Source organism: Osmia bicornis, chromosome 1, assembly GCF_907164935.1.
Source record: "Osmia bicornis bicornis chromosome 1, iOsmBic2.1, whole genome shotgun sequence".
NCBI lineage: Eukaryota > Metazoa > Arthropoda > Insecta > Hymenoptera > Megachilidae > Osmia > Osmia bicornis.
The window spans coordinates 5,086,748-5,099,407 of record NC_060216.1 but is presented as its reverse complement, the minus strand read 5'-3'; the positions used below and the strand labels follow the sequence as shown (position 1 = coordinate 5,099,407).

General features: G+C 37.8%; 1 protein-coding gene across 4 annotated transcripts in view; it reads left to right on the top strand.

Annotated features, from left to right (window-relative positions):
* LOC114876911 (matrix metalloproteinase-2) overlaps positions 1-12,660 on the top strand; it is a 118,408-nt gene that overhangs the window by 25,070 nt on the left and 80,678 nt on the right. For all 4 annotated transcript variants that reach the window (XM_029188837.2, XM_029188839.2, XM_029188836.2 and 1 more), the window contains 2 exons: positions 2,176-2,277; positions 4,836-5,005. In XM_029188837.2, coding sequence (XP_029044670.2) covers positions 2,176-2,277; positions 4,836-5,005 — 272 coding nt within the window. The remainder of the gene's footprint in view (positions 1-2,175; positions 2,278-4,835; positions 5,006-12,660) is intronic.

Here is a 12,660-nt window from a genome sequence, read left to right as displayed (position 1 = left end):
TATCACCAGCCAAGGAATAATTTCACGCTATTTAACCCTTTAACAACGGAATCTGGGACCTATACTTAGGAAACATTGTGAAATACAAAATTAAATTAAAACTGGGGCTCTCTCCATGGTCCGCCACCCGAGGGTTAACTAAGATGAAATATAAATAAATATATGGGTATACTTCCGAAAGGCCCCATCAGCCCAGGACAACCAAACTTCGGATTTATAGTAATTGAGGGATGAGAAATCGAATGAGACCATTTTCAGAACTGGCAAATAAACCGTTCTCAGGGTTAGGGTTAGGGTAACCCTAACTCTAACCTAGGTTAGGTTAGTCATTTTCCATTTCAAAACTAGGTTAGGTTAGTCATTTTCAAGAACGCATTTTCACGGAAAATAACTAACCCTAACCCTAACTCTAACTCCAACCTAGGTTAGGTTAGTCATTTTCCATTTCTGAACTAGGTTAGGTTAGTCATTTTCCATTCTCATAAACCGTTCTCAGGGTTAGGGTTAGGGTAACCCTAACTCTAACCTAGGTTAGGTTAGTCATTTTCCATTTCTAAACTAGGTTAGGTTAGTCATTTTCATGAACGCATTTTCACGGAAAATGACTAACCCTAACCCTAACTCTAACTCCAACCTAGGTTAGGTTAGTCATTTTCCATTTCTGAACTAGGTTAGGTTAGTCATTTTCCATTCTCATAATCCGTTCTCAGGGTTAGGGTCAGGGTAACCCTAACTCTAACCTAGGTTAGGTTAGTCATTTTCCATTTCTGAACTAGGTTAGGTTAGTCATTTTCCATTCTCATAAACCGTTCTCAGGGTTAGGGTTAGGGTAACCCTAACTCTAACCTAGGTTAGGTTAGTCATTTTCCATTTCTAAACTAGGTTAGGTTAGTCATTTTCAAGTACGCATTTTCACGGAAAATGACTAACCCTAACCCTAACTCTAACTCTAACCTAGGTTAGGTTAGTCATTTTCCGTGAAAATGCGTTCTTATCGAGGTAATAAGGGGTTTCCGCACTTTTAGAATACCCTGTATATCTCGAGAACGGTTTATTTGCCAGTTCTGAAAATGGTCTCATTCGATTTCTCGTCCCTCAATTACTATAAATCCGAAGTTTGGTTGTCCAGGGGTGATGGGGCTTTTCGGAAGTTTCCCCAAATATATAATAATATAATATCTATCATTTATCGTTTTTAAACGAGTATCAAAATAAAAGTAACGTAGCTAAGAATTTTTGATAATCATGGAAAGAATAAGAAAACACTGAAGCGTCGTTTGCTCGAAGGCACGTTTCAATCTAAAGTCAAAGTTTTTCCGGTGAAAACCGAGAGAAAGAAAGGAGGAGACGTCTTTGATCTGTCGTGTCGGTAGAATTCACGCTATCCACTAATAACGGGTGTATCGCCTTTCTGATTTTCACGCGGAGAAGGTAATGATTACGATAGGTGGGGAGAAGAAAAAGAAAGAAGAGTCTGGTTAATGTCACCTGGGAAACGGTTTCTACGTATCTTACAGCATCTCCGGCCCGAGGTTTTCCCTTCTTTTCGAATCAGCTTTGATCGTTCAGCCGAGCGGGAAGCTTTGTCGCGGATGCGGATGAATCTAAACGGTCATAACCGTGATTCAACGTAGCTTCTTTTCAGAAGACTTCTTTCTTTGGAAGATTTCGAGACCTTTGACGGAAGGCCTCGTCACTTTTATAATCCCAATTTTTGCGCGTCAAAGCGATCCGAGTTTTTCCTTTGATCGAAAGCAAGGACGGAGTGGAACTTAAATTTTTACCGAGGATTAGTAAGATGGCTCTAATTTTAATTAATTAGGCTCGAAATCCTTATCGGCTCACTGGGAATTTTTGCAAACACTTTTCCATTGATCGAGAATTTAAAATTTCGACGCGTGTAAAAGAGTTTGTAGCAGTCGATATTTTTCTTGTCAAAAAGAAACGCGCGTAAGAAACAATCGCTTCGAATAGACGTTCCAATCATATTTCATTTTAGAAGTGGATCGAAGCGCAGAACGTTTCGTTCTTTCCTTCTTTTGCTTCCTCGCTCGATCCAGGCAGTGCCTGTTTTTGCTACTGTGCGATTACGTGGATAAATTTTGTCGATTTCAAGAGTTTGAAACGATAGAATAACAGTTAATAATTTTTATATTTCGTTGTTGCGTGTTTCAGCAAAATTACCTCATGAAATTTGGGTACTTACCCCAGTCGGACCTGGAGACCGGAAATCTTAGGACGGACGATCAGCTGAGGGACGCCATTAGAACTTTACAGGTGAGCCAAATTTTTATTTATATTTAACACTATAATTACCAAACCGGTGAAGATCACTGGTTTCGAGTTTCTTATTTTAACTTATAAATTTGATCGAAGTATTTGGTACGAGGACGGTCGGTTTTAGGTCCACCTCTAAAACCGACATGAGACTTATGCCGCGCACGGAGCTATGCAAAATAAACTGATTAATGATGCGAGTTATAAATCATTTGGTTTTGAGTCACTTCTAATGCAATTATATGTAGTGCCGCAGTAATGCGTCACTAATCCGTTCCGATTGACTCGACTTCTCGATCACATAGCGACTATGGTTTCCAGTTTCTTGACATCCGTGTAGTATTTTTGTTATTACATAAAATATTCATATTTCTTGAAGAAAAACGCGTTTAAAGTTTTCAGTAATGCTTGCAGCAGACCGGGAGGGGCTGCTCCAGAATTTGAAATTCGAGTACTTAGCGACTTTTCCCAACCATAATCTTTTGCAATATCCTAGTGGCCTAACCCATTAAAACTTGTATTTTTTCATTTGACTCGTTGAATGTTATTGAAATATACAGGGTGCCTCTATAGGCCGGGGGGTGATTCTATAGGGTTATCCAAATTGAAATAAAACGCAAAGTATGTGATTTTTTTCTGGTTTCTTTATTTTAATACAGTCCACTGTATGATATTAATTATTATCAAAGACAATATTATTTAAATATCCTCCTCGGCTTTTTTCACGCGTTCGATGAGTTTCTCCAAATTTTTCATTATATTTTCACACAAGTAGAATTCAATTTCATCAATAGCGACTGTGATTTTGTTGCTCAGCTCGTCAATAGTCTTTGGATTATTGCCGTAAATTTCACTTTCCATAAACCCCATAAAATAAATCTAATGGTGTTAAATTATTCGATCTTGGGGGCAATTGCTGTCTCCTCCTCGTGAAAAATTACTCATTCGTTAAATTTAGTCAAACGTATCAAGCTTGCAAAAAAAAGCGGAGAAGGACCGTTGAATGATATTGTTTTTCATAATTAATGTCATAAAATAATCTTTGTATTAAAATAATACGCGTTTTATTTCAATTTGAAGATGTGACATTCAATTTGGATAACCCTATACACGATAAACCTAATATTCTCTTTTCGGTTTCCTTTTTCACTACCATATTTTTTTCGTCACTAATCAGTACTTTACATAACTTTACTTCCTCGCACGGTAGATCACACTTAACTGAAACAACTTTTGTTACTACATATTGAGTAGCTGCATGTGCGAAATCGACTCTCTAACCAGTAAGTAATTAGTTTCTGATTTCAGTCACCAACTAATTACGCTTCTGCTTAGTAGCTCCGTGTGCGGATGGCCTTATTAAAGCGGAGTTAAAACAAAAGAGTGGTATTGTTTGCGTTCAAATTTCCCTATTTTTAGTAGGAAATAACGAAAGAATTGCAACGAAACCGTATGTTTAAGAGCCCCCGCAGACTGCAGACTTTCTATCGGCCGATAGTTTGATCGCATATTACAACGATTCGGTATCGGCCGATAGAGGTGTGCGAGTACTCGATTTATTCGAGTACTCGAATTTCGAGTCGAACAATGATCGGTCGGTCGAGCCGAGTCGATCGCTTGAATTTGCCGAGCTACTCGAAATCGATGAACTACTCGAAAAAATCGAAGTAATCGAATATTCGAGCCCTCGTAAATCGAAGTTTCACAAGGGCTCGAATATTCGAGTAGTTCGATTTTTTCGAGTAGTTCGTCGATTTCGAGTAGCTCGGCAAATTCAAGCGATCGACTCGGCTCGAACAATCGAAGCGAGTTCAGCTCGGCTTGTAAATTACGAGTACTCGCACACCTCTGCTACACGATTGCATTCAAACTAAACTATCTATCTCTTTCCACCCCGTTTCTTCTTTCACCAACCCGAGTATTTAGTTGGCCCAGTGTGCGCGTTAACAGGCCGACCAAACTATCGGCCGATAGAAAGTCTGCATTCTGCGGGGGCTCTAAGACGAATTTTGAAATCCGATTTGGCGAACTTTCGATGGGGAGACGAGAGAAAGGAGGTAGATAGAAAATTATGTATGCAGCGAATTGAGAAGTTGGCCGTCTACTTGCCTCGAATAAAAATAATGAGTTCCTCGCTTCAAAGAACTCTCTTCGAAAAGTTCGAGTGGCTCGTTCTGTTCTCGAAGAAGTCAGAAAAACGACCCTCGGTTATAGAACGTTCTGTTTGACTACGGGAAGAAAACTTTTTCTTCGAGTTCTGAGGCTTCGCACCGGGGTTGCACGAAAACGCGACTCCGTACAAGCTTTTCTGGAAGACTAACCGCAATCTCAGCCGTGAAAACTCTTCTCTCTTCTTTAACGCACAAAAGCAACGGTAATCACTGTTTCAAGGGGAGTTGCCAAAATTGCACCGCTTAAAATCCTTTCTCGCGTGCTATTGCGTTAAATAGTTTCTTCCATTAAATTCTACTTGTCTTTTTGAAATTACAGCATTTATATAGACGACATTTTTTTTAATGATTTTATGTAGGTTTTAATTCTTTTTTTTCTTCCAACAGAGATTTGGTGGCATTCCTGTGACCGGCGAAATCGACGAAGCGACGACAAAGTTAATGAAACTTCCGCGATGCGGACTTCCGGATAAACCGGATCCCAGGTACACAAGGGTGAGGCACAAACGTTACACGATCCACGGACAACAGTGGCCGCATCGAAATCTCACCTGGAGGTGAGTCTTTATTTAATGTTCATTATTAGTAAACAAAATTATCGATTGAAATTTTCTCCTTTGAGAAAACGGTGGCATCATTATCCATGGACAACCTTCTTTGGAAGATATTTAAACTTTATCGAGGTTCAGATTGTAATTTGTGAAATAATAATTTTCATTTTCCAAAGGGTTCTTTCATCCCTTCATTCTTTTGTTACTAAGGGTGACTTCACCCTCCGGAAAATGGAAATTGGATACTGTGGGTGATTACAGTCACTCCTTTCTGATTAATCATTGCATATACCAAGATAATCTGTTCGTTGCATTAAAATGATAAAAAACACAAGGTTGCAAATTTACAATATTACAAAATTTTCAAAAGTTTAATAAAAATTTGATAATTATAAATTGTGGGTGTTCAAAAATAGACATACAATATATTTTTAATTGAAATTAAGAAAATCATGCAACGAAGGGTGAAGGGTTAAATATCTCCGTAACTGAAGGGTTCGAGACCGGACGCAAATACAGAATGCGCGAAATCCCCTGTCGACAGTGTGTAAGGGAAAATTCGTGGTTGCAAGAGTAAAACGTACGCGTCAGCGAGAACCATGCGACGACAATAAGCCGGTGCACGCGTGGCAATTACCTGTTTAAGAAACGGCACGTCTATCCGTTAATTGCTGCCCATCGCGTTCCCCCTGTCTACGGGAGAAAATTCTCTGCGAACGCAGCGCTGGCTGCACGGAAATGCCATTGACATTGTTGGTCTCTGGCCAACAGCGAATTCAACTGCTTGCCAGTTGGAACGTCTCCTGTATACGTGTTCGATGAACGATACCAACCGTGAAAATCGCGTTGATTCGTGGACTATGTTTTTCAGAAGCCTCTTTCTTCGTTGTCGATCCAATGGGTTACACGTTGCTGTTCCCATTTTAATTTTTTCAAATTTCTAGGAGAATTAGTATCCATAAGATCACCCAGATGAAGCTACATTGGACATAGTGACCATACGCTATTGGTAAAAATTAATAAAAGGATGCCAGATTAAAAAGAGCCTAAGTAACGTTAGTATCATTATCATAATAGTAATGTAACTGAAAGTTTGGATTTGAAAATTCTTATTTATTATAATTCGCCTTACTGGCTGTTAATGAGTTCAGTTAGGCGTGTCTGACTAGGCGCGGTTGTTTCTACTGTGCCAGTTATCGAACCGGTTGATATTGTAGTTTTCTAACCTCGTTGATATTACCGATAGTCGGTGGTATTCTACGATACCGATGCATAATCATGCACCGCATCGTCGAGTGGCGCCCCCTGTGTATTCTCACTAGCTTCGTTTCATTTATTCCCTACAGGGTCGTGGTTCCGAACGCGTGAAAAAGTCCCTAGAAATCGTCCAAGTTCGAATCCCTCAAGGTGGAACGTTCCTACTTGAAGAATATAAATAAAACCCAAGACAGATCAGTGTTGCTGTGTCAACATGAAATAAACGCGTTCGCGTTTTTCCCTGTAGTAATCGTCGTTAGATGGATATAAATAATATAGAGTTCGTTAGTATTTCGAGGTTCTAATTAGGGGGCGAGGCATCGTTCGCCTTAATTGCGCGCGTTAACGAGCACAAGCAGCCGCGCAGTGTGTCGCAGGAAAATTTCACGGTAATTTCGTCGAGACGTCGAGCACGATGATAGTCCTCGAGAATTTAAGCTCTTCTCTCGTCCATCGGACAACGAGAAGAGAGTTAATCAACGTTTGTCAATAAAACGGCTCGGCGAAATGATTAGTCTCGTTAGACGACTCTGCAAACAGAATTCGAACATCGATCCGGACAGAATTCTCTAGACTTTGAACAGTTGCATTCTTCTTTTTAAATCGTTTTATCAGGAGTCGAGTTAGATTTTTGTGGCTCAAATGTCTTCTTCGTAGATCAATTTCATTTTAATTTTAGATAAATAACTTTTAATTTTAATAATTTAGAAAGTTTGAAAGGAGAGGATTTATTTTCGCAACAGCAATTTCATTGTTTCTTTTTAAATCAACATATTATTCGGTATGAAGTCTTCAGAATAAGTATTTGAAGGACGAGGATGAAGTTTTCAACGAAAGGACCAAGTGTTTATAGTCCGTGCCACCAATAGGAGTAAGTCTCCCTTCGCACGTATGGCTTTTACGACACTCCTTGACTCGCTTATGTCTCGCAAACTTTTTCCCATATATGTAACTTCGTTTCCAATCTTCTTTCTTAATCCGTCGCAAGATTAGTTTTCAATATATGTTCTTCTGAAGAAACTCATTCGAAGATCAGTGATGTTAGTGTCTCAACGGGAGTTCAAAAGGATCAGCTGAACTCTTTTCAGGGAATAAACAAAAAAGCTGAAGAAAATTAGATTTAATATACACTGGTGGAATTAATTCGGCACACTTTATATAAAAATATTCTTTATTTCATATTTGTGCTAAATTTATATTGTGATATTTTGTATAATGTTTATACTTAATATTTTCACATGATTTGGTTTGTAAATGTTTGAAAATTTTAATTTAAAAAGATCTAAACTGTGTTGTTAGTTTTGTTTTTGCGCCTGGCAACACGAAACGACGAATGATGTGAAATAGCCAATCACAGGATGAAAGGCTATTCAACGAAATATTAATTTTATTCACCTCCTTTGATGTGTTGAAATTGTAATTTTTATTGTATATTAAATGTATGGCTGTAAATGGTCTTTTTACTGATTTTTTTATATAAGCGACGCCCTAAAATTAGAAAACAATGATTAGAATATAAAATATAAATGATTATATATTAAATAATTTGAAAAAGTGCGAAATTTAAGTAAACATTTAAGCGTCTAGAATTAATTCCACTAGTGTAGTCGACTCTCCTTATACTGCCACTGTTTATACATAGTAAAAAATGTTTTTAAAAATTGATTTTAATTCGCGACAAGAAAATATTACCAGTAAAAGGTTTGAGAATGCAAAAGGACTTGGGTTACCGTTTCTCGTGTATCAGTAGGATATTTTAAATCCGTGGAAAGTCGAACAAGGTGATATTTTCTCGAGTATCAGCAGGAACGTTGAGAAATCAGGGCAACGAGGTTTCTTCCGTAAAACGGGTTGCCGCTAATTTCGAAAGATAGCAAGGAAAAGAGAGAAAGAAAAAAGAAAAGGAGAAATGAAGAGAAGAAGGATAGAGAAAAAAAAAAAGAAGTTGGAGCATCGTTCAAAGCGAAGCGAGGAGTTGGCTCGTTTCAGGAGACGCGAAAGAACCCCCTTGTACGACCCTCACACCCCTGTTCGGTCACCTCTCGTTCCCCTTTTTGTACGACGCTCCACACCGTGCACCGTCGCGACAGCCAAAGTGCGATCTTGAATATTAACCCGGCGAGAGGTAATCTCTCTTAGTAATTTAGGTCAGTATCTTGTAATTTTTTTCTCTCCTACTTCTTTCGATTCGCGAATCTTCTCGCCGATTTTCCCGATGAATCGACGTACAAAACAATCGATAGACGAGAAATTGATAGAACAGTGGGAAATTTTGCCAGAAAATGAATTCTCTTCCTTTTCTCTGAAATAAGGAAAACTAGGCGTGAAATAAATAATAAAGTGATTATTCAGGAGGATCAAATTTAATAAATGAAAGAAATTTATATTATCATAGTGATAAAAAAAATAGGGAAACCGAATTGATTGGAAAGTAGATCGATTAAAAAACGTTTAGATTCCATTCGTCGATTAAAGTTAGTCATAAACGTTGATGGGTTAATTTCATAATAGCCTCGATTCCCATGACACGACGAGCCTGCGATCAAAGAAACGACGATTTCTGATTGAATTTCTTTGTCATTACGGCGATCGACGATTGGCTCGTTAAGCTAATGGATACATTAAATGTTAACCTGATTGTCAGACGTAATTTTCGAATAATTGTATCGCGACGCCATTAGGACGAGACTCGATTAATTAGCTCAGAAATTTTAATGCAGCTATCACACTCTTGTCTCTCAAATTACCTCCTTTTTTTTCATTGGTCGCGCGATATTAATTTATTAGGAAAGCTTCTCAGTATTCTAATGCTTGTATTCGTGGGTCAATCAGATTATACAGATTATGTAGATAGAAGTCAATATGGCATCAAGCTAACTTCAAAAGTAAGTTCAGTTTTATATTATATACATAAGTTTCGAACGGATAAATTCTCAAAGTTGAAATTTACATTTTTGAAGTTCTCTAGTCGAATACTATTAAAATACATAAAAAAAGTCTTTAACCCCTTAACGCACCAATTAAATATTCAAAAGCGGTCGTTTTTCTACCAATTTTTTTATTCTCTATTTTCTTAAAATACAAAAGAACATTAACAAATCTTGGAAAAAGAAATGTTTTATGCAAAAAAGACTAAGGTAATTGCACCTACTTCGCTTAATCGAGTTAATTCGGGCAACAAAAGAAAACTTGAAAAGGATCAAAAAAATATTGAAAAATAAGCTTTTAGTCAAAATTTACAACAGTGGCAACTTTTTTCGGGTGAGAGGAAATAAGCACAACAATGTCTAACTCGTATATTCGGTTGTATTTATATAGAAAACAAAAACTGCAGGTCTCACGAGTTAAATTGGGCGCGCGGAAAGAAATCGTTTTCTTAAACCCGACTTAATTCGGGCGAGTGCGCTAAGAAGTTAATTTTATTTGCCTCAAAGTACAAATTTTTAAATAATTTCCCCCGAAATTTTTACTACAAATTAAATAAAGATTAAATAAAGCATTTTAAATATCAAAACTTTTATTTTCAAAGATATCCCAGTGAAAAATGTCGCCGGTTATATTCCCTTGTTCGTCTAACGCTTCTTCGAGGCTTGATAAAATGCTCGAACGATATCTCGTGCCGTGGCTTGGAGAGAAGGCTTCTTCAATAAGCTCCTTTCCTTTGGATGACTCGTTAGAAAAATAATCCGTAGGCCTGAGAAAGGTCAACCCTCTCGGGAGTTAGGGGAAAAATCGATAGGATATCGCGTCTCGCGTCACGACTCACTTTCTCGCATTGTTCGCTCTAACAGACAGGCCGAGTTATCGATCCTGCTTCTCGCTGGAATCTCGATATCCTTTAATCCTTCATGTTTTCATTTTCCATCCGGACAAATGAGCATCGTTTCACGATTTAATGGAATTGCTTTCCATCAACCCCGAACGACTTTGTTCTTATCATTTCACGGTGGCAAAATAATCGTCAGGATTTCTTAAACACAGTAGGCGTTCGATAATTCCCCGAATTTCGGGTTCTGGGGATGGACACATCTAACAATAATAAACGAGGAATTGTCGCGCGTCAATGACATGCGGGGAATTAGCGAGCACCGTAACGTATATTGCATTAAGTCGGTCCTTCGAAATTACAAATAGACAAGGTTGTGACTTACGAGGGGAACTACCCAAGTGTTACGTTCACTTATTAATGAAACTTTGCCACCTTGTAGAGTTCGTCGAGCCGAATACGCCTATACTCCATTTTGGGGACAGATGGCTAATTGTTTAACACGTTGAATGTCGGAGTGAAACTGAGCACTTTTTGTAGGACGTTAATTTTCAAATTTCAAATTTCACATTATTTGTACCATCGCAATATTACTTAAAATAATGATTTTTCTATTGTTTTCTTGTAATTATTTAGGCGCGTGTAAGTTGCAGAGCTGGTCACCAGTGACCCCCATGGCGTTGAACGTGTTAAAAGATATTAACAATTAAATTTACAATTAGTTACTCCTTACATTGAGAAGTATCACAAACACACACATACAAACGGTTAGCTCCGCGGTTAAACACATGGCTTGCAATCTAAAAGTTCTCGGTTCAAATCCCAACATATTTTTTGTTGTTGTTGTTTAACGATTATTTGTCTCTTTTTTAATAACTGTTACAGCTGTGCTATAATCATTGCATTTATTAATAATTAATTACATACGCTGCAATTTTTATAGAATTTAAGGGGGGCGTTTCATTTTTTCGGTGAAAAAAATCGATTTTTTTTTTTTTTTACGTAATCTTGTAGTTTGAAGTCTTGAGAATGTCTCTACAAAGTTTCAATTCAAAACTAATTAAATTGTGAAAGTTATATTATGGAGCGCGCAGCAACTTTAAACGCGTTTTTCTCGAAACAGGTTTTTTACAACTGGCGGTCATGATTTCTAAAAAACTATTCAATCGATTGACTTGAAATTTTAACTGTATGTTCAGAAAACATCCCTTTATCGTCTGAACTAGGGAAAAAGTGATACGTTGTATATATTTCTTTTTATCGCAAGAACAGTTACCAATTTTAAGAGTAAAATCGATCATCCAACTTTGACAAGCTGCCATTTTCTCAAAAACAATTTTTTTTTCTTACTTCTAGTTCAAACGATAACTACATGTATATAGAACAAAATACCATTGGATTTATTGATATCAGATAATCATAACAACTGATATCGTGCACGCCAGCAAAAGAGGCACCCCACGCGGCATCCGAATTTACAAGGAACACAATGCAATATTTTTAATAATAAAAATATTTGTAAGTACAAAAATATATTGTCAAAAGATGCACCAAAGATGAAATTAAAATACTGCGTAGTTTTGCTGAAAAAAATTCCCAAAAAACTCGTTTTTTTCCACCGAAAAAATGAAACGCCCCCCTTAAGTTATGTTTTCTATGCAGTACGTACATTAACATCCTTACCGCATTCGAAATTTACACGCGTTTATTTGTTATTACACAAATAATTGTAAACAGATACAATAAGTGGGCCTAACACTTGGGTAGTTCCCCTCGTTGGACAGTAAAAAATTGGAAGAAAAATGATCGTTTCGAAAGATTCGAGGCGTTGTATCCTTGCGGTGGATAACGCAAACAAACCGGAAGACAATGAGGCACCATGACAGCCGACCGATCGACGCGACGGACCCTTTGTTCCGAATCATGGAGATCACCGGTGGCACAATAGCGGCCAATCACGTGTCTCGATCGAGAGACTCGATCCGGTGTCCCGGACACGAGATCACTTTGCACCAAGTCCTCCGAGTTCTCCCACCCTCCGATCTCCTCTCCTCGCCACGAATCGTGTTTCCTCTCCTGTCGCTTAATTGCCAGAAACAATGGAATTATTGTCCTGGTTCGAGAATAAAAGGGTCGAACAGAGCGACAGAGGGAAACGGAAATTGGGGTCGTGACGATTTTCATCCCCGTTTCGCGCCCTCCACTTTATAAAGGGGGGGCCGTATCAATGGTGCAGTCGTTGCTTGCACTCGTTGCGTAACACCATCATCGTTTTGATCGTTTCTCGACTGGGTAACTGGTGTGTATTCCCTTGGGACCATCGGCTAACCCGTTTTACACCCGGTTCTACTCTCTTTTTCCTTTAAACTATTCTGCTTTCCTGTTCATTTATTATATTTCTATCAAAGGAATTATAGAATTTTTGAATTTTGGAAGCTTGGAATTCTGAAAATTTGGGACTTCAGGATTTTAAAATTCTGAAAGTTTAAAATTTTTGAATTTTGAAAGTTTGGAATTCTAGGATTTTGAAATTTGCTATATTTCTAGTAAATTAAGTTACATAAAAAAAATTTTATATCTTCTATTTAACATTACCAACTGGTTATTGTAATAAAAAATTACAAGTTCCAAAGTGATC